This window comes from Melozone crissalis, unplaced genomic scaffold (genome assembly GCF_028551555.1).
Source record: "Melozone crissalis strain CALT ecotype California unplaced genomic scaffold, PUWL_Pcris_2 ptg000042l_1, whole genome shotgun sequence".
In the NCBI taxonomy this organism is placed as follows: domain Eukaryota; kingdom Metazoa; phylum Chordata; class Aves; order Passeriformes; family Passerellidae; genus Melozone; species Melozone crissalis.
The window spans coordinates 21,554,999-21,579,982 of record NW_026535820.1 but is presented as its reverse complement, the minus strand read 5'-3'; the positions used below and the strand labels follow the sequence as shown (position 1 = coordinate 21,579,982).

The following is a 24,984-nucleotide window of genomic DNA, read 5'->3' as shown; positions in this document are numbered from 1 at the left end:
CGGGTCAATAGCCACAGCCCTACCTGATATGGGAGAAATCAGACCTAAACTGGCTGTGATCTGGGAGACAGGGAATTTGTTCTTATCCAACAGCTGAATTAAACTTCCTAGAAAGATGGCTGTGACACAGCAGGACAGGATGTGAAAGGCTTATTTCTTGATAGAGCTAACCAGGAAGGCTTCTAGGGAGCCCAGATGGTGCTCTTCAACAAATGAGCCTCAGAAAACCTCAACTAAGGAAACAGAATGGGAACAAGCCAGTTCAGCAATGGGATAACTAGTCAGAGCAGTTCTGGGGCTCCAGAGAAAGCATGTGGCCAAACAGATGGTCTTAGGCAAAGTGGCTTGAGAGGTTTCCACCTCTCAGAACTGTGAATTCTTGGCTGCATTTACTTCTCATTGTTAGCCTTCAGTTTCACAAAAGCCCTGTTTATTGGTCTCTGTGCGTAATGCAGATGGTACATAAGCTTAGATTAATACTGGGTGTGTCGTATTTCTGGTGTTCCATTTAGCTGGCGGGTTTTCACTCCCATGAGTGAGAAAACAACAAGCCACAGGGCCACAGAGAAACTGGGAAGATGGGTCCTACAATCCCTGTGAGTAGATGTCTTAGGGAGTTCAGGGAGGGAATTTAGAAACCTTCCTACGGTCTGATCCAGTGCTCACAGGAGTCCGTGGAGCACAGCATAGTATTTGGTTTTGCTGTGATTTATTTCATATTAGGAAGCTTTTTTCTCTCCTTATGAATAAAGGAGGAGCTCAGGGGATTTTATGTCCCCCCGTTAAATGACCCTGGGAAGTACCATCATAAAAAAAACATTATGGAGCACTCGAGCAGCTTGTAAATACTGAGGGTTTTATTCCACTTCACATGGTCTCAAACAGACTCTTAAACAAGACCAGTTACAATTTAGTATGCCCAGAGATTTCCATGGTTTTTCCAAAACGAAGGAAGTTCTCAGTAAATGCTGTACATAGCCAGTTGAACTGCTAACAATAATTTAAAAACTCTTTTTTGTATAGTCAATGCAAGAATACCAACGATAAAAGTACAGTACAGGTAAATTCACAACAATATTACAGTGAAACAGATTGACTCACATTTATGTGATGGTACAGTAGCAGTATGTACATGCACTAAAGTGCGAGGACCCAGAGGCATGCAAGTCAAGTATTGTAGGTGTATTTTACAGCTAACTCTGTAAGACTTTCTGAGGCATTCTTTTCTTTTTTTTTCCCACACATTTACTTGTGTTTACCTGTATTCCCCTCCATCTCAATTAATTACAAGTCTAGAGAACGAGCTTAATGGCTTTCTTCACTACTTAAAAGGTATCGCTTCAGACAGTTGAAGCATCTTTAAGAACCTTACCTTTAAAAACCGATAACACTGACATTAAAATAGAATAAAATTAACTTAAGACCCTAGTTTTACATGAAATTAAAAAAAAAACCAACCAAAATACCCAAAACCAAAACTGAAAACGTAACAGTGCAAATATAACCAAAAGGCAGTCAGTATTTGGAGAGAGCGCGAGCATGTATTCAAATTCCCTTAAAACTTAATTTACATTTTATTTTAAATCTTACTTTATATCATTTTAACCCTTTTTTTTTGCTGTTTTTGTTAATATACTGTATGTAGAAAAGATGGAGACAAAAATAGTTTTCTCAGCTATGAAAAAAATTAAGTTATTACAGGCACATTAACTGTTTCATTCTAGAAACACCTCTGTTTTTCCCAGGTTGCACATTCAGCAGCTGTGTCTGAGAACATTCTTTGACCTCTCTCTCCAAGCGGACCTCCCTCCTGTCGTGGCAGGGACGGCTGGCGGGCGGCCTGGCAGAGGCGAGGGGTGTCCCACCTGTTCCTGTGCGCGGTCAGGCCGGCTCGCCTCCCTGGCCGGGGGTCTCTGCCAGCAGCTCCTCGCTTCTGCGCTCCTCTGAGGACACCAGGTCTCCGGTGGACTGCGACTGTGAGGCAGTGGGGGAATGTGAGGCCCATCGTGACGGTGGGCGCCGCTTCGCTGGTCTCTCTGGCCGGGAGAAGCAGGGTTGGAGGGACGGGGCTAGTGCAGAACAAGGCAGTTCCTTGGCAGCCAAGAGAGCAAAACAGCGGTTAGTGACTCGCGTTAGGGACCGCCGGGGTGCGCGAAGAATTGCGAAACAAACCCGCCAAACTAAAGCTAAGCGTGTGCCGTGGTGCGGGACAAAAGCAAGCAGCGAACACCCGGCTGCGTGAGGGCTCCAGGAATCTGCACATGTGTCCGTGATTTATGGAACAGGTAAGGAGACAATGAAAGGAAGAGGGTGAGTTGGAGTAACTGGAACACTTTCAATTGCTATTTGTCCTTGTGCTAGAAAGAAGAGCTGAAAAGTACATTTGCATAATAATTCAGGAAACTCTGCTGTTCAACACTTTAAGTGCTGACCTGGCATAAAAAGCCTAGGTTTGGCATTTGCAAGGCAGGTGAAAAATCAACCACTGTCTCCTTTTTTTTTGCCTTCAGAATTCAGACTTGACATGCAGGAGACTTCTTAGCACAGAATAATGACTACAGGGGTTGTTATGATCTCCAGCTGGGTTAAAGATGAGGCTTACCTACAGATTTCATTTTCTGGAACACCACTGCTAACTGCCAGCTGCTGAAGCCTGAGTTACAGGATTCAGAGTTACTCTTTGTTAAAGGCAACATTCACAAAAATGGAAGAAATTGGAAATTTTATTCCTTCACTGAGTTTCTACTGTTCTGGCTTGGTTAGCTTGCCTTTGCAATTAGAAACAATCTGCAGCTGTGATTTTTCACCCTGGCACTAAGCTGGTAATGCTTTTAATATTCACTTTGCTCAAAGTACAGGTGCACTTCCTGCCTTGCTCTGAATGTTCCCTACATCAAGATAAGTGACTGTGGAAGCAAATCTATCTCACAGGGCCAAAGCCAAACTTCTGAATTTCCCTGCATAACTTGAAACTTATAAAAGCAAATCAGAGCAGTTTGCCAACATCTAGCAATGTGTACACCAAGCAGCAGTCACTGGAATGTACAGAGGAGTTCAGTAAAAAGCAAAGTCATAATGCAAACTGATGATAAATGAAGAGAGAGACCAGAAATGATACAATGCAAAGGAAAAGCTGTGGCATGGTAAGACGCAGGGATACCAGGGCAGCAGGGAGGCCAGGATTCAGCACACTGTTTCTCATGGAGAAGGAGAATAGTCACTAAAGGTGGAGAATATTGGAGTAGGTAACATGATGTGATTGACAGTGAACAAACATGTGATACAACATTGAACTTCTCAATTGCAGTGGAAGACCAAACATGAATGTCATAGGACAGAAAGACCAGTTTTGAAGACATAGAGCTGAGGTATGAGAAATGGAGCTGGTGACACGTGTTTTTGAGAGAGTGCGTTGTTGGACTTGGGAAAGCCTCAGTGAAGGGTCAACCCAGGTGTTTTGGGCAGCATGCAGCCAATGGAGTGATCTACAGCTACACACCAGTGCTTGAGAAAGAGCTATGGCCAGCTGCCCTCAGCACTCACAGAGCACCTCAGCCTGCAGCCCCTCTTCTCTGCATCCTCACCCCCCATCCCATCTCTGTGCCATTAACTTCACAACCCTTGCTAAAACAGCAGTAAGGCTGAAACAGAAATGGGTGCTAACAAAAAGATTGACTGTGTGTCCTTACTTCACCTTATCCCATTGTGCCTGGGGCAGCATATGGTCTGTGAAAGCTGCCACTAGACTCAGATTTGTTAAGAGAAATCCATCTGTGCAAAAACAGTCATGGGCAGCACAACACAGTGAATTGAGGATATGAGATTTGTGGGTTTTGTCTTAGCCTCTTTCAAAAAGGAGGCTTAAAATGATATCTTTACAGTGCTCCTTGCTCCTGGCTGCTTTATCCTAGTTTTGGAGCTGTAAATCAGAGTTAGCACGGCGATAACAAAATCTATTTCCACTGCTGCCTCCCCGTTCAAAAGCCTCTCTCCAGCACGCCCGCAGATGTTGGTCAGCTTTTAACAAACAGCAAGGTTAAGCTCATCTTATCTGTGATGTACACATGCCCAGCAGCACACAAGGCTGTGCTGGTGATGGATGTTGCTCCAGGGCCAAAAGTGACTGGCAGCATAATCTTATAAAGTGCTGGCTGCTGAGTCAGTCGTCCCCACCTGCAGTGTGGAAATCCAGCCATGACAAGGAAACTCTGCAGAACAGTTTGTGAAAACCCCTCCTCCCTTACTACATGTAGCTGTCATAGCTAAAGATGGTTTCAAAAAGATAAATAACCTGTGGGTAATTTAGTTTGGTAGTTGCTCAGGGGTGTAGGTGGATAGGCAGCATTTCTAAGCCTGAGCACTGAAAATGGGAAAGATGATTTCAGCTTCAGTTTCTATTTCCTAAAACAGGCTGTCAGCCAGCATGGCTATGTCTATATTAATAAATAAGGAAAACAGTTTTCTCTTCTGTCTGAGGCAGAGTGGATGGTCACAGCTTATGTCTGCACAGAGTCTTCCCTCTACTGTGGCAATCGCAGACACTGGGCAGAACTGGGCCCAGAACTGCTTAATGAGCAAAAGTGACTTTAGCCTTTAGCCCCAGGCTGGTGCTGAAGCCCCTTCCCAGCCCTCTCCACCCTCTGCTGTAGCCAGAACTGGAGGGAAGGCATTCTGGGGCAGCCAGAAGCCCTGTGCAGTGCTGTGCATTTGTCAAGAAAAAAAACAACAACTTGGAAGCTTGTCACAAATCTGAATCCCTCCCCAGTACTTTTGCATACTTTGTGTTGGTCTTAAATGTTGCCAATTTTCAAAAGCTTAGCAAAAAAACCCCAACAGCACAAATTTTGACATATATGTGACATCTTCACAGCCTTTGCTGCTGCAGGACAGGACACAGCAGATATACTCCTATCTTGAACTCCTCCTGACTGTCCCCTGTCCCATACAAAGAACCCCACAGGGATGTCAGGTGTGTGCTGATACCCCTGGAGTTGTGCTGAACCCCACAGGTGTGTGCTGATACCTCTGGAGCTGTGGCCATTTCTTTCCCTCTGTTGACCCCCGTGTTCAAGAATGACCGCTTTCGGAAAGCTCTGGAAACAAGGTAGAAAGGACTTACAGCAGTGAGGCAGGCAGGGTTAGAGTCCCCAGGGGGTAGTTAATAAGACAGTTTGGTTCTGGACAGAACAGACAGAAAAGAAAAAGAAAGCAAGTAGGTTGGAAAGAACTGTTTTAATTGATTATTTTTTTTAAAGTGAAGATTTCTTGTCAGCAAGGAAGAAGTCTCCTGATGTTACTACTCATTCAGATCATGTTACCAGTGTTATCACAGGGAAACTAATAATCAAAAATAAAAGCCAAGCCACTAGAAGAAAAAGACTTAGAAAGAAAGGAAGCAAACAAACCAACCTTTTACAATCCTAGCACAGTTTCAGAAGTGGACATATCAATAAAGAAACCAAACATTTCTACTGAGCAAAGAAAGATATCTGTTTTTCTTTGCCAAACTTGATTTGGGCTAGGGAAAAACCATATTACTATGAGAGGACTAAAGCTGTATTTTTTTCCCCTTAATTTGATTTCAAGAGAGAGTTTCTGCTTAGGAAATCTTTAACAAGCAAGAAAACGGCTGTTATTGTTTGTTGCTTACACTTCTATTTCTCAGGTTTCATGGCAGCTCTTTGCCTCACCTTTCTCTGTTGTTTCTTTGCAGCAGTGATGCTGGATGGGAAATCCAAGCTTAACCAAAAGCCCTTTAATTCTGTCAACACCTTCCCTGATTTTCAACATTCTCCCTCCTATGCTGAGTGGTTCAGTGGCAACTGCTTTGCCCTGGCAAGCAGAGGATGCAGCACTGGCTCTCTCATCTCTGGGTCTGTGTGGATGGTCCTTCACAGTGTTCTCTCCAGAAATTAGTCTGATTCCCAGTCCAGGGCTGTTGTGTAACCTCCACAATCTATACCCTTGCTAGTTATAAAAGCAAAAATGTTCCTAAAGAGCTCATGTTGTTAGGTATGTAATGCTAATCTGCATTTTTAAGAGTAAAATGGATAAATCCTATGATACACATGTAAGTTAGGGGTTTATTCAATTAACAGAATAAGACACTAGTAGGCCACACTATGTAGATTATTAATTTGCCTGTAAGCAGCTCTGGGCAAGTCAGAAAACACAAAGTTATTGCGGCTCTGTATGCATATACACTCACATGCACATGCATTTGTACATAAATAGATAAATATATGATCTAGATTTCATATTTGCAGCAGGAATATAGAAGAATATAGAAGAAAATTATGTAACTAAATAACTCAGAAGCTCAAATTGGGAAAAAGTCACCAACAGGTGCTGCATGCAAGTTTAAAAGTCAGTAATATGCCATGGCTGCAGAATCTAGAAGGCGTTTGGTAGTAAGAAGGGCACTTGACTTGGCCAGAAACCAACAGGTCAGAGGGAAGCAGAGCAGGGATCTACTGGAGGGTGGAAGCATTGTGTCAGTGCTGCCCCAAGCACAAACCTGCTCCTTCAAGATCATAACTCCCTGAACAGCTGTGTCTGGCTTTGTACAAAATGTGCTAAGAGAATTTGTACAAAGTGTAATTTGTGTGGTCAGGGTAATCCACAAATAACCCAAGGCACCTGCAGAGTCTAAACTTATTTGTGGGTGTTTCTTTTCAGCAGCAAACCCACGCTTCCCTTGAGTACATCTTCCAGAGTACCACCTCAGCTAGGAAAAGCTAAGCTCATTGTATGAGTGCCCACCAGTTTCCTTTTCAATCCACATTCCTGAGAAATGCCAGGACCAGCCAAAGAACAAAACCTGTGCATCTAGACTGCAGTCATAACAGTCATGTAGGAGCTGCAAGGAAAAACAAGTCTTAGCTCTAGGGCTCATAACTCAAAAAATTAGGCAAAAGATACTAAGAATTCACAAGAAGGAGCAGTTTTCTGCCAGTTTGATAATCAATGAGTTTTTGCTAAATAGCATTGACTAAAATCACTCTGTGCATCAAACTCAGGTACTATTGCTAGTTTGTGTTTTGCCAACAGCAATTTGTGATCTTGTGGGATGACATCTATCTACCTATATTTGAAATCTACTGAGGCTGTTAAAATATACAGGAGGAAATAAGAGTTTCCAGGGTTACCTTGAAGGCAAAACTGAATTGAAGTTGTTAAGAGTACAACGCACTTCCTAATACAGACCAGTAGTGTATTCCCAGTATTTCAAACTAAAGACAAAATACAGAGATAGCTGGAAAAAAATTAATGAGGCTGCTTCCCACCTTTATTCACTCTGAGGTTTCTGCACAAATACCACTTTCACTCACTAGTATTTAAAATGTGCATGTGGTTTCTTTACTTTTCCTTTTTTAATTTAAAAACATCCCTGCTTTTATCTGTTTAAACTGCACATAGGGAATAAACCTAATCCAAACTTGGGTTTGGATTGTCTGTCAGGAAAAAAAGATTACATCCTCTGAGCAATACTTAAAAAAAAGGGAACTGACTTTACATTGAGAATCACCCACTAGTGCAAGGAAAACTGCAGACCAAAGGTTTCAGCACTCAGGCTCTCAGAAATCCTTCACACCAAATGTTGAGTTAGAAAGTGGGGTTTGAACCTTCCATTTTTAAGGTATCTGAGGCAGGGGGAGTAGGAGTCTGCCCAGAGAAGGCAAAGTGCATGTATGGTGTGTGCAGGGGTGTGTGGGGTGTGCAGGGGTCAAGCAGCTTATTCCCTGGAGCCAGGGCTCACCACTAGACTAGGATGCCCCCAAAGGGGCAGCACAGGGCAGAGAGGATGAGGAGCCTCTGCCCTGGGGACTGTCACCAACCAGTAGCACACACCCCTTTTCATGGCTGTACCAGAAAGGCAATATATGCATGTATGAGCTGGGCATAATTCAGCTTTTCTGGGCTTCTTAAGAGTAAGAGTCTCAAGTGCTCTCAGAGGTTCACCAGAAACAGGAGGTTTAAATACTGGTAACTGAAAGCTTTCATCCATCATTATACTTTCTTTTTTTGTTGATTGCTGTTGCACCTGAGACTGACCCCCAACATGTGGGCACACTTGCTGAGACAGATGATGACTTGACAAAATATCAGCAAGGAGTTCTTAAACACTAAATAGGTATGTGTCTAGATTAGTTGATTATATGTGTATTTTTTGCTTTTTGTTATTTTTGTGAGGCAGCAGCAGTCAGTACCAAACATCAAGCCATTCAATCACATTCACAGACCTGAGCCAAACTTAATCAGATACATTCAGAAAAGATATGCTGCAGGCCCTGAAGTTTTGCTCCAGGGTACTATAGAGACTATTTTTCACACAAACTTGTTAAGGCCCATACTTGTGTAGGAAAAAGAATCTACCTTTCCATCCAGCATACAAAATTTACTCAAACCTAGTGTCCCTAGAGCATCTGTAACGTGTGGTGTATTTTGTGACAGAAAACTCTTATCCCAGCTGTTCATGGAAGAGCCATTTTTTATCCCATAAAGGATAAAACTCTTCTGATGCTTTCAAGCCAAATAAGCTGCCAGGATAGAAATTCAATTCTTTCATGCATTCTTCAGTGACTAATCCAAAGTTTCATGACTGGAAATTGCTGGTGGTACCAGGACAGGACTAGGATATTCACTGTAAATACTCAGTAGGACTGCAAGTGAACTCATAATACATTTGCTCAAAGAAGAGTGCACTTAGCTATAGGAGGAAAAACAAGCAAATTCATTACCTCTATGGACCCTGGATCTACTTTGACAATTTCTCCTGTGCTGTTGTCATTGCTAAGATTTGGTGGGCTGTGTGAACGTAGCCTTCTCTCTTCCTTTAAGGCATGCTCCAAAAGTTTTTTATTCAAGATCCTGGCAGCATTTTCTGCAAGTGTGTACCCTGGAGGAGCAGATAAGTCCTGCCTAATACTTGTCACCTCAGATCCTTCTTCCTTTTGTGTCTCTGTCCCCAGACGGAGAGGACTGGGTGATCTGCCACGGGCATTTGTACATGGCTCCTGCAACGTGCCCAGTTCTGGCCTGGGTTCGGCTGACCTGGACCGGCTGCCAGATCTGGGGCATTTTTGGAAGGTCTCATGAAAGATGGGGCTATGGTCGATGATGTTGAACAAACTGGACAGGCCATCGTTGATGGTGGTGTGCACAGGACTCTCGCGCGTGGTGGTCGATCGAGCCCAAGCAGACTCACTGAATCCTTTCTGAGGTGTGCCAGGCAAAGTCCGGTTATTTGGCTGGTCGGATTTGGGAAGGGCTTTCCTTTGCAGCTTCGGAGAGCCATATTTGGGGGAGCAGCATGTGCGTTCAAACTTAGCCTGGACCTTCTCAATGACGGGGGTCACCTGCCTGCTCCTCAGGCTCCTGGATGGTGAGGAGACAGGCGTGGACCCCCCCTTTGGTGTCAGACACTTGTGTGGACTGCTGGTGATACTGCGCAGGGTTTCCGTCTGCAGGCCGACGCTGATGGTCTGGGTGGTCTGTGTCCCTGTGGTCCTCATGCCGTTGGTTTGGCACGCCGTGTCCTTGAACTGCGGCTCCGTGGAGTTGGAGCGTATCGCGTTACGGACAGAGAAAGCGACCTCCTTCATGTCATCGCTCATGTTCTTAGACATCTCCAAGCTGTGCAAGGGTGAGGCAAAGCCCACAGTAGTGCAAATAGGACGTTCAATGGGATGAAGACCGTTCTCCAGAAAATCTTTATGGTGTTTGGCCAGGTCACAAGACCACCTTCCAAACATGTCCGAGGAAGCACATTTTGTCTCAGTGACGTTCCCCATAGCTTTGGTCACAGAAAAGAGGAAGTCTGGCTCAGCCTGGTTTTTGCCTTCACTGCCAGCTATCACTGAGTTATCGAACCTACGGACAACCGGCGGGCTGTGGAATACCCGCACTCCCATTTTGTCAGTAACACTGTGACTCTTCGCTGGCTGCTTCTGGCAGTGCTCTGGGCTGGTCATGGTGTTGGTGGTCATAGTGACACTGGTGGTGAGGTACCATGAGGATGCCTGGAATGGATCTGAAGCAGGATCCTTCCTGGCTTTTCCAATTTCTGTCCTTTCTGCCCAACCCTCTGCAGGCTTCTCAGTTGCCCCACCATGGCTCCTAGTGTCATTGTAATCCCAGTTTTTGTTGAACTCCTCAATGTATTTCAGATCATCAGGAGACAAGGGAGGTGTTATATCATCTTTGCTGCCAGATGAAGGCAAATTTTTTTCTGGTAGAAATGGAGAAATATCCATCAGGCGCTGAAATTCGGACATGGAAGAAACGGACATTGCCCTGGAGAGAGGAACACAAAAGAGTCACTCATGCACCAGGAAATTGTTGCAAAGTAACTTCTTTTCAGCAGCAAACTCTGGAAACCCAACATTCACCATCTGCTTACATGTAAAACCACTTCAATCATTGAATCATGGACTGTCCTGAGTTGGAAGGGACCCACAAGGATCATCCAAGTCTAACTTTTGGTCCTGCACAGGATACCCCAAAAATGACATCATGTGCCTGAGAGAATTATCCAAACACTTCCTGAACTCTGGCAGGCTTGATACCATGACCACTTCCCTGGGGAGCCTGTGCTCAAGCACCCTCTGCATGAAAAACCTTTTCCTAGTTTTCCTTCCTTTAGCTCTTTCTTTCATTTAAGGCCCCTTTTATTATCTTTGATATAGCTGTGAACACAAACATCTGTGATGTGCCATTAAAAGTACCAAATGGTTTAGTAGAGGTTCTTAATTTGCTGCTTTCTCATGGATTACTGCTAGGCAAATATTTGTAATGTGGAGCAGTAGGATGCATCCCAGAATTATACTGTTCACAGGAAATGAGTGTTTGAAAAGTGTTACACTTTTCAAAGCAAGTGTAGAGTATTTCTGACCTGCTGGAAAATCATCAAGTCTGCCCCCACTTCTGAGACTGCCCAGGCTGCACAGCTGGTGTGCAATGATGTGGGACATCCAGCAGAAATACTGCTACACGCTGAAGTTTAACCAAGGGAATCTCTCTAAGTGATAATGCTGAATTCTTGGCTCTCCCGCATTTTACTAATTTGTACAAATAACAGGCATTCAGATGAGTTATCCTACTGCTTTATTTTAAGAAAAAAATAAAAATTTTTGAATGGCACTAAATAAAAATGCAAATGAGTGTACTTATCAGAGTTGGTTCAATGAGGTAACTCAAACTGGATGAGAAATCAGCAAGCAGTGGTTTTCATGGATCAGTGATCCAAAGGATACAGCCAAGTCACACTGTGAGTCACACTCTGAATCAAGAGCTCCTGCCGCAGTTTGGGTGTGTCTCTGTTAGGGATTCAGGTAAGTATGGTTTCTAAATGGATCTCATGGACTGATGCTCGGGTTTGCATCAGGAGGGCAATCTCAGAGAGCACAGGCTTCATTCCTTTGGGATGAAAATGAGCTGGAAGATGCTCTCCAGAATTACAACTAATGCATTCTAAGGTTAGGTGGGTATTCAACCCATGGGATAAGACCAAAACCAGTCCAAAGCACAATATCTCTCATATGCAGCAGCATATCATGTCCTCAGCACTCAGTGTTTTCCTTTCCTTATGGATGTCTGCAGTGTGTACTGCTCTGCTTGCTAAGGCAGGCGTAGATTTCACTGTAAGCTGCAGCTTCACGCACTTTCATAGAGTTTGATCTTTGTGCATGACAGCTGAATGTGGCCCAAGTTAATCAGAGTAGAACTGGAGCATATTGAGACAAATTAATCCCTGGGTGAGTCCATTAATCTGGCTTGCAGGCTGCTTAGGAGGTGGCATGGCTATGTCCTGGGCCTGCGGCTTGGGTGCAGAGAGGCATAGCTCCAGCAGCTGAGTATTTGCTGGGCTTTCCACTGCAAGTTTTACTCACCTTTGAAGATTTCCTTTGTGTGTTTCTTCCTCCTGAATGAAAACAGAAACAAGCAGGAAAAGTTATTTCTAAAGGTGTTGGCAGCATTAGCTTATGGGTATTTCGTCATTTACTTCCCGTTAGTTGCACCAGGTATGTTTGTTTCTAAAAGCTGTCTGATTTTCTCTCTGATATAGATTCTTAAAGTGCCAGTGGGAATATTCTTCACTTTGTACATAGGCAGGAGAGTGGGCAATGCCATCAAGACAACACACTGCACAGGTAAAGCCTGTATGCCAAATCTACAACAGCTTTTAACTTTTATATTCCCATGCAATCACAAATAGATGTAGGCTGAAAAAGGTGCTTTTTTCCACAAAATATTGCTTCAGACTATATATTTTTGAGTGACTTTTTTCTGTAGAGGCAATCTACTTTATGCTAGAGGCCTAGCTGTGCTGAAGTAAAAGATGAACTGAGTTTCTTTGACATAATATTTCATTACACATTTTCTAGGAACCAACAAGTGGCACCAGTTGAAATTCCTTAAGCTTGATATATTAAATGTGTGGGAAGACTTGCTTGTTTCCTAGATGGAATACCTACAGCTTGCTAACAGCATCAATATGTTTTTATGGCAGTTATTTCCCTGTGACAATTCCCATAATGAGTTAGGGTTTTAAATAGCTACTTCTGAAGCATTTGCTCTACAGTTATTCTGTTTACTTGTATTTTTAGTAAACTGCAGGGAATGCAAAATAGGATCGGGGGGAAAAAAGAGCATTGATACTGTACACATTTTATTTGACCTCATGAAATCAAGAACATTACCAAAAGTCCACTTCAAACACAGTGCTGTTTAAAAACAGCACTGCTTAGCTCAGCAAATACCTTTCTGGTATTTATCCCAGGTCAGGGGAAAAAAAATAGTAGTAAACTGATCCTCCTTGCATTCACTGTGGTATAATTCTGGAATAACATCAGTGGCTTCAGTGGAGTAACTGCAGAGTAAATCTGACCTAACTGAATGCTTAATCAGGGTGAAGGCTGGATTGATTTCTACTGCAGTCAGTACCAAAAAGAAAATACAGTGGACGGTAGAGTCAGCAAGCTGCAGTTGTCTCTGTGCATCCTCAGTTAAGCTACTCATTAAACTCCAATCAGTCTCGCTTCAGCAAACCCTCTGAGGGAAAATTACTTTGCCCAGGTTTCCCCAAAACATGCTTTGAAGGAAAGAAGCTATGCAAATATCACCAAGAAAAAATTTTTTCTGTCCACCCTTTTGTTAATGGTGGTAATATCTGAAAAACAGAAAAGGGAAGAGAGGTTTTCTCTGAAAATCAGGCTGAATTTGAAGGAATGGGAACTGCAATCGAAATTAAGCACAAAACTTAGTTCCCTGATATTGTTACCAACATTCTTCACTGAGCACTTGGACATGTGGGAAAAAAAGGCTAAGAAATAATAAATATGGGATCCCACACTGCCAGCAATACACTTATGGCACTGAGGGAAGAAAATTTAACTGGAACACCGCTACCTATAGCTATGTAACAAGGACAGTCACATTTCTTGCCTCTGTAAATCTTTTTTCTCTTCTTCCTCTCAAAGAACTTGATTTCTCAATCTTTCAGTTTTGTACCAGCATTTGGGGACAGGGATGCTTGGTTTCACTCAGAAACAATATAAACAAACTGTGAAGACCTGGAACTGATGAAAATAAGCCTGCCATGGTGGAGGACACAGACTTCATTTGCCATTTCCTGCTGTCATCTTTTAGCACTGTGTTTTATATCTTTATAGCTTTATGGTCTGACTTCAGGGTAGGTACTTTGCTGATAAATAACTTTATTTTTTTAACGTCTCACTTACTCATGCTGATCTGCTCAGAAGGCAAATGTGGCAGAACAATCAGAAGTGCCTCTCTACAGCACTTACTGCTTTACTAACAAAGTAAAGCCCATGTTTCTTCATAAATATGTATCTACTTATAATTGGAAATTACTTAAGACCTTCTAAGCCAATATGTTGTGTCAAATATAGTTCTCATACATAACATAAATGGACACAAGATAAATTAATCTTTGGGACCTCCAGGCTGGCTCCCAGTTGTCAGGTGACTGACACTGGTCTAATCAGCTTATAAGAAGGAATGAAAACCTGTCCACACCAAATTTTACTGCTGGGTAACTGTAAGCAGTGCCTGTGACACAATATCTCACTTCCAACAGCAGGGAAGCTGTACTGATTCTGACAGAAGAGATAACATGACAGCACGATAAAATGCAGAAGAGCTCATACTTCTGTTAGTCCAGTCAGGAATCTCTCCCTCTCCAGCTGCCGAGAGCGATGCTCCTCAGGCTCGTCGGGCGAGTCGAGGGACAGTGACTCCAGGAAGAGGTTTTCCGTGCCGCTGCACCGGTCGCTCTCCTTCAGCTTGGACAGTGAGCGCTCGTCGAACTGGATGGTGTCGGAGTCCGAGTAGGAGCGGGAGCCCATGGAACGGGGCACGCGGAGGTTCCCCTGCGGCGCAAACGGCCGCCGGCTGCTCTCGCTCGCGTCACACGCCAAACCAGCTCCTCTCCGTGGGCTCGCTTCCTTCTGCAGCTGGGGACAAGGCACATCAAGAGGAGCAGCAGTTACTTCTGCAGTGCGTGGTGTTTGGCAGGACTCATCCTTCCCTGGGAGCAAGGCGCCCATGCCCTGGGGATTACAGCCCTGCCCCAGGGGTGCACCTCCAGGGGACACTGGCCTTGCTCTGCTGGTCATTCCACCAAGGGAGACTTCTCCAGAACTTTGAGGCCATTACTCATGGGATTTTGGGTAACTAAATGTGTATATCTACAGTTTTGCTTATTTACATGTATATGTATACGTATATACACACTGAATTTATACGTATATACAAAATAATGCATCTGTCTGTAATCTGGTTTTAAAGAAACAGATCAACACAGACTGCTATTTAAAAGCAATTTTCATATCAGTACAAGTAGACACTGATGGAAGGGTGAGTGAATTGCCTTCTCATCAAAACAAAGACATTTTTCTAAAACAAAGACATTTTTCTTCTGCTCAGCAACACAAAAATTGCTCTTTTATGTATACCATTTGTTTTCAGAGGTGGAAAATTATGCTTAAAAAAACCCAAAAGCATTGTTTTATATATGTCCTAGCCTGAATGCATGGCTGGAAAGCTGAGTATTTGTACAGAAAAACATTGTCATAGGGATGAATTAGGCATGCAGAACATATTCAAGGAAAATGTGTATTTATAGAAGGGGCATCAAAGCCATTAACTCTACACTTTTCAAAAAGTGAACCATTAGTGAAATTGCCAATATTAAAATTAGATTATGTGATCAACTTCTCTTTTAATTGTAAATACAACAGGATGGATGAAGTAAGTGATAATTTCAAACATGATAAATGACTGCAGGAATCTGATAAGAACTCTGATGTTCTGCTCGAGCAGCATGTTAAGATTAGTGACAATAAACTGAAAATGCAAGTCATTCACTAGGGCCCTGGAAACTGAGAACCTACAAAACATATTCATCTTACTGCTCTAGTTTGGAAAAATAAACAGACATTATATTGCTTCATTTAGACCAAACCATTTTAGGTCTCAAAAGATTAAATTTACACTTGAGCTGAAAACAGCGAGATTTTTTCTTAATTCAGGTCTACAAAAAGGGAAATGCATCTTCAGTGTTTTTCTCATGATATACAAAACCTGAAACCGTTTTATTAAAAGGAGGTGTTCTATAAAGGCAAGGGTTGGAAGGCATATATCAAGAGATCCTGGAGGCCATTCCTGAGCATATGAGCAAGATTCAAAGGAAGAAGAAATGGTAATTACATGCTTTCTTTATAGATACCTCCAATTACAAGCCCTTCAGAGTTTTAGGGATCCTATAAGGACAATGTTCTGGAAACCTTTATGAGAGAACAGTACTGATACTGCCTTACTCTTTGAACCTCAGAGAGCTGACAGAAGAATTAAAGTGACAAATATTGTCCTAACTTTTTAATAACAGCCAATAATTTTGAGTCCCCATGTGTTTACCTTTAGATATACAACTTTTCATACAGGTGATCTTGTGGGTTGAAATACTTGTCAGTGAGCTCTGTGCACAATTAGTTTTAGGAATACAGGTTAGGGAGAGTCTCTAAGGGAAAACGAAGTGACAGAGTACTTAAAAAGAAAAAACAACAACTGTGAGCTCTGAAGAAAGCGCTCACTTTTTTTCTATGCGAGCAGAATTCCCATCACCATCCAGAGTAAAGTACTTTATATATTTTATACATTGGTGTGACTTCCCTCTTATCATACATGTATTATTCAGGAGCTGTGTGAAAACAGACTGGCATAAAGCATTAGAATGAAATGTGGCACACACGCTTCTGCTATCTCTTAGACTTTGTTTCAAACATACACAGTGTGTAGTCTCCTCATCCTCTGTGTATTGCCATACATGGAATACACACACCAAAACCCTGGGGAGTAGGACTTCAGAGATACACTAATTGTTTCCATATAAAGCAGAGCACGGCTGCAATCTGAGAGGATATTCAACTAAAAGCCTGCAAATATTTGGAAGCTTCCTGTCACACTGGGAAATGTTTGATTATAAGCAAAGATGGAGTTATGAAGTTTTTGAGGCAGGTAGCCAAGACTTCAAACGCTATTTCTGGTCATTTAGTCCTCTGAATTTAGCTTGATATAATATTTTTTTATTTCCCCTATTCGTTGCCAATTCTATGTACAACTCTGTTGGCACAGTAAATATAGAGTTAAAGCCCAGAGGTTTCAGAAACATAACAAAAGGAATCAGTTCCAGTACTAGCTAAGAGCTGTTTTGTAGCCTCTCCCAGGATGACACTGCGAGGTTATGTCAGGTTTTAAGAGAATTAAAAGCTAGGTAACATCAACAGGGATTTCTCTGTGGCTTCCTTCAGTGTGCCCCATTCCCAGGGAATGGAAAAAGCAGTCTTTAACCAGGTTAAGTCCCTCAAGCTATTGAGGATATACTTAAAACCCCACAATTTATAAGGACAGGAAAAAAAACATCCAAATAGGTGCCAGTGATTCTTCAAAGAAAAGTTTCTGTCTATGTCCTTAGTATATTGGAAAATTTTCTGAGGGTTATTTAATTCCCATTGTGCATGAAGATTCCATAAGTGGGAGTTTGGCCACTACAACTCAACAGTTAGAAACCAGCCCAGTCAAGACATGGAGGACTAACAAGCACCTTCTGCCACTGAACCTTGCAAGCCAGGAAGTTTGCATGAAGAGCTTTGCTATAAGGTTCACAGGCTATGATGGTTTTAATTTAGGAGATTAACTTAGGTTTTAACTTAGCACTACTGTATTGCATTATAAAGACTAGCTCAAAAAGATGCATGAAGTACACACAAACCCCCTCCGACATGTAGGACATTAAGGAATTGAGAATATTGTTTGCTGATATTTTGAAATTTAGAAGTCCAAAAATCATCTTTCTTGGTCTATAAAACCTTCATGTTTGGCACTGCCCATGCAGACCTACACTTTTAGCATTGATTTTAGAAATATCCACATGAGCATGTGATTTTCCTAAGCGCTTCTCTGTGGGTTTAACAGCCGCAGCTCAAACCAAGGTTTAGTCTTGTACTCATAATATTTCCAGCCTGGTGTCTTTTCTTTAACTTCTTGTTGCAGCCCTGACATGGGAACACGAGACACAGACAATGAATCCTTTGCAAAAATTGGTCATGAAGTTACACTGGGCTTTCACTGATTTAAACTTGTGAGGCCACTCTGTGCTTTCCTCAAGTATAATGCTCTCTAAAGGGCATGCACAGGGCTGGTGTGGTTCCATTTCTGATGTCCTGAGGACAGAAAGCATTCAGTTAGTCGAGGACTCACAATTTCACTTGTTTCTCTTGATTTTCCTGGAATGCATGACTCAGATCTGAACAATGTTCAGTCGGAAGCGGTATTTTAACTCCCCCACATAAAACTTCATTTTTTGTGGGGCTTCCAGGCTGATAATAAATTCATTAGGTATTATTTGTCTCTAATACTAAGCAGATGAAAATACAGATAGGCATGAAAACAAGGGGCTAGGTATGCATTCCCAGATTTGCAAGTAATAACAGAGGTTTGCACAAAATTCAGGTGGCCAATATTCTTCTGAATATTTAGTACTGGTAACTGTGTTTGTTATCAGTCAGGGCTCTTCATGTTAACCCGTGTTCCTTTGCCAGAGAAAAAGCATTCAGTTGAGACTGAATAGTTGCAGCAGCTGCATCTTTGATGGCCAATCCATAGATGAACAGTCTTTTTCAGCAAGAAGCTGTGTACCAAACCCTGAGTAACTCTGTGGATTGAGTGTTTCAGCACAGAGATGCACTAAAGCTTTCAAACAGAATGTGTCCATGCTTGTCCAGGGTAATTGAAATGGGGAAACGACCTCTAACCTAGAGCTGATTTCTCATAAGTGGTCTTTTATAGGGATTATGAGCATTTCCCTTTTACTCCCTTGTGCATATAAATTGTTTCATAACATGAGAAACATTGATGTAGCCAAGGAAGAAAAATCATTCCTGTGCTGCTTCTTGACGCTGTCCCTTGAGCTTGGCCTGAGTGTAGCAATGGTACAATGGCCTCATTCTTTCAGACAAGCACTGCTGACCCAAGATGACTCCTTACCTGGCGGCTCCTTACCTGCTCTATCCGCCTGAGCAGCTCCTTCTTCTGGCGGTCCCATTCCCGCCGGTCTCTGTCAAGCCTGTCCAGGAGCTCCACCTTTTCCCGGTTCCAGTTCTTCTCACTGTGCTGGATTTGCCAGCGGAGGTCCATCACCACACTGTGACTGTCAGCCAGCAGCTTCTTGTGCTCCTCTCTTTCCCTTTTAAAAGCTCCCTTCGCATCTGAACCTGTCTCCCCAGAGGTGTTCTCGCTCTTCCCTTCCAGCTGGCAATAAAGTCAAATGTTACTAGGATGTTAAACTTTCTGCAATAAAAACCTGTGCCTGACAATAGATTGGACTTTACAAAGGAAATGGCAGAATAATAGCAATTATTACATCTTAGGACCTCAATAAATGATCAAATATGTTCAGAATGGAAAAAGCTTTAAAATCAAGACAGTGAAAACTACAGGGAATAACTTCTATAGCTCTTCATGCTCTTAAGGCACCAGTTATGATCTTTCTGATGGGAATATAGGTACCAGTAATGAAGAAAACATGGAGATAAACTCCAATCTCATCATTGTCTCTGAGGCAATTTCCAGGACAATGTCCCCAGCTACTGCTCTGCTGTTGTGCTCTTGCTCAGGGCACCTGAAACCTAAGGAGGGTGAATTCATCTTCTGAAGAGGCCTATCCCACAACAACCCTGAGCAGTGGAGCTCTTGTATGACTCTCCTGCCTTCCAGCAAGAGAAGGTGTTAGCAGCAGCAGTAGGTGCACCAAGATCATCCGCCCATCTCTGAGGTTCTGGACCCTGAACTGATTTCAAGGGCAATTGTCTGATGCCACCTTCCCTCCCTTCTTCGAATTCATGATCAGGGGTTAGCTTAAACAGATCAGAAGCGCTGGCCCAAGGTAACAGATTCATAGGAACATATAAGCTTCATGGGGTGTCAGGAAGTCTCTAGTTGAACCCTCTCCTTGCAGCATGGTACACTCTGAGGTCAGAATGGGTTGTACAGGACTTTGTTCAGATGGATCCTGAAAAACCTCCAAGTGCAGAGATTGTACAACCTCTCTGGTCAAGCTGGGCCCATGCTGCACTGCTGTCAGAGGGAAAAAGTGCTCAATTGTTTTTTGTAAGTTCAAGTGAGTGAGGAATTTATCCTTGGAATCTGACCTTCTGTTGACAGCTCAGTAGATGTTTGTGTGACTCAGAATGGGATACATCTCCATCCCCTAGCTCTGCAGGTGAAATGGAGTGAAAAGCAGCAAAAACTCATTTCCACCTCTGGAGTTAACATTGTCCTCAAAAATGAGAGGCAGCAGGTCTGCTGGGAAGCATATTACTCTAGCAGGAGAGAAGGACAACACTTTCACCTTGCCCTACGTGGAAAATGAACACAAACTTTCTGAGCAAAAAAATTTCAAACTGGATTCAGGAGTGATGCTTACTAGTTTCTGGAACAGCCTCCCCAAACAATTGACTGAGAGATTATTGCTTGAGTTACTTAAATTGTAGTGAGCTGCAGGGAACATCCTGTTACACCCACTTGCAGCGATAGGGAAATCTTAAAAACACTGGCATCTTCTACCACTAATTTCCAGGGTCCAATTGTTTTCTTTCAAATGACCAAACAACCAAGCAAAAAAAAAAAAAAAATCAATTTTGAAAGAGCAGCATCCTATTTTAACAAAGTTGACATGACATCATCTTTCTCACGCCTGCGTACCACATGATATAAGATATGATATGATAATGATATATGATATGATATGATATGATATGATATGATTGATATTATATATTTCTATTCCCCTCAGGCATCCTGAAGCTGGACCCTTGGTCATAGTCCTAGTGAGGGACTCCCATATCCTTAATGGGTCCCCTGTCCTCGATGCAAATTCTCAAAGCAAATTGAGGGTTTGGCCCCTAACACTAACTCCGTAACAAGTAACACCCATTTCCCAGTAATTAACAAATGTTATATATTATTTCCAGCTTAGCAGTGGAGGTAGCAAAGAGCCTAGTAAAAGCCCCAGAAGGAAGGGTGGAAACCCCTGAATAGGAGTGGCAGCACCATCCTGGGGTCAAACACCAACCAAAGTGGCAGCCTGGAGGCTTATTGCCCATGCAAAGGCAAAGTAGGAAAGCTTGGCAGTCCTGTGGTCAGAATTTCTCCAAGTTTCACTCTTTGTTGCCATCTCAAGCTTAAGGTAAATCTGTCACCAAGATATTTCAGAAGGAGCCAAAACAGGAACTGATTTTGTTTCATTTTTCCAGTGATATATTGTTCAGTTATGCTGGTGCACTGAGAAGCAGTGGAACTAGGAATTTGGATCTTCTGGGAGAAGATTCTGCTAAAAATGAAAGCTGCCTCCTTCATTCTGGGAAAGCAGCCCACAGTACCTGGTCAGGAAAAGCAGTGCTCACATCTCAGCTCTGTGTGTCACAGTGAGCCTCTAAAATTTAGTAAATCCTTCTAAATGTACCACCCTTCCAACAGTGAATATTTTTATTGTATTTTACTTCTGCAGAGAAGCTCTACGATTTTTCTCCAGATCTCAATGTACTAATTCTCCCACCCTTTCCCTCTTCAATGTGTAAAATAAGAGCTTTTATGTCATCAGCTTTGGAAATAAATTCTTGTGGGTTTTTTGTTGATTTGTTTTTATGCTGCTTCAGAGTACATCTGTGTACTGTCATATACGACACAGAAGCACCTGGCACCATGTTTTATACAAATACTTCTAACATATCCCATGGCAGGTAATGAGAGCTTTCTCTTCCATCACTAATCAGTAGCTTTGAATGGCTGGTTTAATATCAATATATTGATCTATCACTTCAGTGTTGTTGAATCACTCTTTTCTCTGCTATAAATCAAATACTGCAGCTGTTAACACACCAAGGCGCAGTGATGAACTAATTGTGAGCATGCCAAGCACAAGGCATTTTTCTCTCCAATAAATACAGACACCCACATGTCTCATCACCACAGCTGATACATCACCACCCAGCTCTGCTGAGAAAATACAGCAAGAGGTTTGGTTCCTTTGTTCCCATCCACATCACGCAGTGCCCACTGCATGGGCCCTTGTACTGGGACAACTGGAAATCCAAGAGGCAACTCAAGTGGCAAAGCTTTGATCAGGCTTCAGGTGAGGGCTTTCAGACACCAGGATAAAATGCATGACTAAAGTCCCTTTTCAGCTTGTCGCAAATTGTTGCCATGATATATTCTGAGAAAACCCTTTGCCCGGATTTTTCTCCTGAGAAGCTGAGAAGCCTCAGAGGAAAAGAAAAACAATGATTATCTGCTGCTGTGGAATGCAACAGGTGCATCTTTGATTAGTCCATATTGGTTGTTTTTAATTAATGGCCAATCACAGTCTGGCTGTCTCAGACTCTCTGGTCAGTCACAAGATTTTATTATCATTCCTTTCCTTTCCTTGCTAGCTTTCTGATGAAATCCTTTCTTCTATTCTTTTAGTATAGTTTTAATATATCATTTTCTTCTAATATAATATGTCGCAGACATTTTTATGAAAAGTCCTTTCTTTAAGATTTTTCTTCTTGAGAAGCCAAGAGGCCTCAGGAACAAAATGTAAACATTGATTATCTGCTGCTGTGGAATGCAACAGGTGCATCTGTGATTGGCCCATGTTGGTTGTTTTCTAATTAATGGCCAATCACAGTCCAGCTAGCTCAGACAGAGAGTCCAAGACACAAGCCTTTGTTACCATTCCTTTCTATTCTATTCTTAGCTAGCCTTCTGATGAAATCTTTTCTTCTATTCTTTTAGTATATTTTTAATATAATATATATCATAAAATAATAAATCAAGCCTTCTGAAACATAGAGTCAAATCCTCGTCTCTTCCCTCAACCTAAGACCCCTGTGAGCAAGGTCACAATAATATATATCATAAAATAATAAATCAGCCTTCTGAAACATGGATTCCAGATTCTCATCTCTTCCCTCATCCTGGGACACCTGGGAACACCACCAGATTCAGTGAGGCCTGAAGTGAGGAACATTGCCAGAGTAAATTTCCTGTTTCATTAAGCACCTCAGCTGTCCTTTCCAGGTGTTGGACTCAGGGCACGTTACCTGTTGGAGGCGGCACTTGAGCTCGGTGGTTTCCACCTCCCAGGCTGCCTTGTGCAGGGCGTACTGCTGCTGGAGCCCCTGGCGCTCCCGCTCCTCGTCCCGCAGCTCCGAGCGGAACTCATCCAGCAAACCCTTCAGAGCGTTCAGCAGCTTCCGGTTTTCACTCGCCTGCCACAACAAAGCAGACAACATGCTGTCATTGGATGCTGGCTTTAATCCCCAGCTTCATTTTTTTAGGATGAAAAATGACTGAGTGTCCACTGCATGGGAGAGAAAGTGCCTGGGCTAACTTTTGCATGAGAAAACTAAGAATAGCAATGTCTTCTCTGTCAACAGGCTGCTCAGGAAGTGGTTGAGTCACCATCCCTGGAGGTATTTAAAAGATGTGTGGATGTGACATTTTGGGATGTGGTTTAGTGGTGGAATTGGCAGTATTATGTTTACAGTTGGACTTGATGATCTTTTCCAACCTAAATTATTCTGTGATTCTCTTCTCATTAGGCCTAGTGCTGATGCTTCCTGAAAGCCAAAGGTACTTAAGTTACTCTGAAAAGGCACTAAGCATCTTTCTGGACTGAGGACATCATTAATAACTTTTTTTTAAATACTGTAAACCAAAGCCAGAGTATCATTCCTGAGGTTTGTTGGATAGTTACATGTCTGTCTCACACATACAGTTGTTGCTCTGCATCAAATGCCAAATATTTGTATACTACATAAAAAGAAAGGGGATAATTTTCAAAGCTTTTGTATTGTCAGATAAAATTGATTAGAGAAATACAGTGAGGCTTTGAGCTGAGTATCTCTGCTAAGGTGTTTAGTAGTCTGTGCTTCATATTCCTGCTCCACACCAGGGAGCTGCACCCAGGTCAGCTTTGCAGCAGCACCTTCTGGGTACCACAGGCTTGAAGGCCAGGGAGGCCCCTTCCCTCTTGCAGAGAGGATCAAAGAGCAAAGCCCCATTCATGTCCTGTTGAGAGTGTCATGGCCATGCTGAAAATATTGTCAGAGCTCTTGTGGTAGCCAGAAGCCAAGAGTGGAGCTAAGCTGAAAGTCTAGCCCAGAGCTGACATCACATATTCTTACTCAAATCTTTTTTTTTTCTTAATTTTGGCATTTACCTTCTGCACATTGACCACTTGCAAAATCTGCCATTTTTATGTTAAATATCAAAACACATTTTCTAAATATTCATTCTGGATTAGTAAAAGAAAATGTTCCCCACAATTCTTTTTTTGCAGTCATTGAATCAGAAAACAGAAATATATTATTTATTTGTCCAAAATTTAAATCAAATATTCCCAATGAGTGTCTCAGACACCAGGGAGTATCCAGAGATTATATCTGACAAGTTATCCTGACTAGAAAATACTTTTATGAAAATTATACTTGACTAGCAGACACAGCAAGGGGCAGAAAAATGGGAAAGCTTACTCAAAAAATTCAGCATTTAATTACCTGGTTCTCAGGAACGTGTTAACTCCATTGGGAAGGCCTAACTCAAATTAGTTGTCTCCATCCTTGCATGATAGTCTAATCAAATTTTTTTAAAATTTGTTTTTAAAGTGAAGGCTTCCTGCATTCCCTCTTATTTGGTATTTCATGAAGTAACTACATGGAGGCTTCTTTGAAGACAAGTCAAGTAAACAGAAGTATGCAAAAATCTAAATAATTGTCATGTGCTTTTTTCAATGGCAATACTTACAAAATTTTATGCAGACAACTAAGCTGACTTCATATGCTCATCAGATTTTTGGCATCACTGAACCCACCTCATCCATTTTTGTATTCACAAATTATACATGCCAAGGTGCCTTTTTTCTTTAAAAAACAAACAAACGTGGTCTACTTTTTCCAAGCCATTTGATGCATCAGCAAAAATATGCTAGATGTAGGGAAATGACTGCAGGTGCTCACTGACTGACCTATCTGGGCTAATGAAAAGTGATGCTGTACAAGATGGGGTTTTGCAAGAAACATACCCACAGAAGCAGAATTAATTCCATTAACATTTAATGCCAATTAGCAGTTTCCTGCTATCCAGTAGCAGTCTCCATCATGCATATAAGATCACCTACTATTCAATATGCAATGAGATTTTATGTTTCCACTATGCATTTTTATTCTACCACCTAATTAAGGCTAAATTCTCCAAACATTTCAAGCCCCTTGTGTAATAATCAGAATAAGAACTCCTTTGAAGTTTTGCCCTTAATGCCACAACAGGAGCTGCTGGGTATTGGAGGCATCAAAATCTGGTCTCATCCTCTTTGGAAACCCTGACTCCAAATGTCTAGGAAGTGTTTTCATTCTAGTGCCA

General features: G+C 42.3%; 1 protein-coding gene across 7 annotated transcripts in view; it reads right to left on the bottom strand.

The window, feature by feature from the left end:
• Positions 1-835: 835 nt before the first annotated feature.
• The window catches only part of MTCL1 (microtubule crosslinking factor 1), a 102,316-nt gene continuing 78,167 nt past the window's right edge, over positions 836-24,984 (bottom strand). For 5 of the 7 annotated variants that reach the window (XM_054285343.1, XM_054285342.1, XM_054285344.1 and 2 more), the window contains 6 exons: positions 22,665-22,832; positions 18,583-18,831; positions 14,172-14,477; positions 11,892-11,923; positions 8,742-10,296; positions 836-2,091 (listed from right to left, as the gene is read on the bottom strand). In XM_054285343.1, the coding sequence (XP_054141318.1) occupies positions 1,882-2,091; positions 8,742-10,296; positions 11,892-11,923; positions 14,172-14,477; positions 18,583-18,831; positions 22,665-22,832 (2,520 nt within the window). In that variant the 3' untranslated portion in view covers positions 836-1,881. Of the gene's footprint in view, positions 2,092-5,119; positions 5,178-8,741; positions 10,297-11,891; positions 11,924-14,171; positions 14,478-18,582; positions 18,832-22,664; positions 22,833-24,984 lie in introns of all 7 variants that reach the window. The other 2 variants (XM_054285347.1, XM_054285349.1) reach the window with 1 other exon arrangement.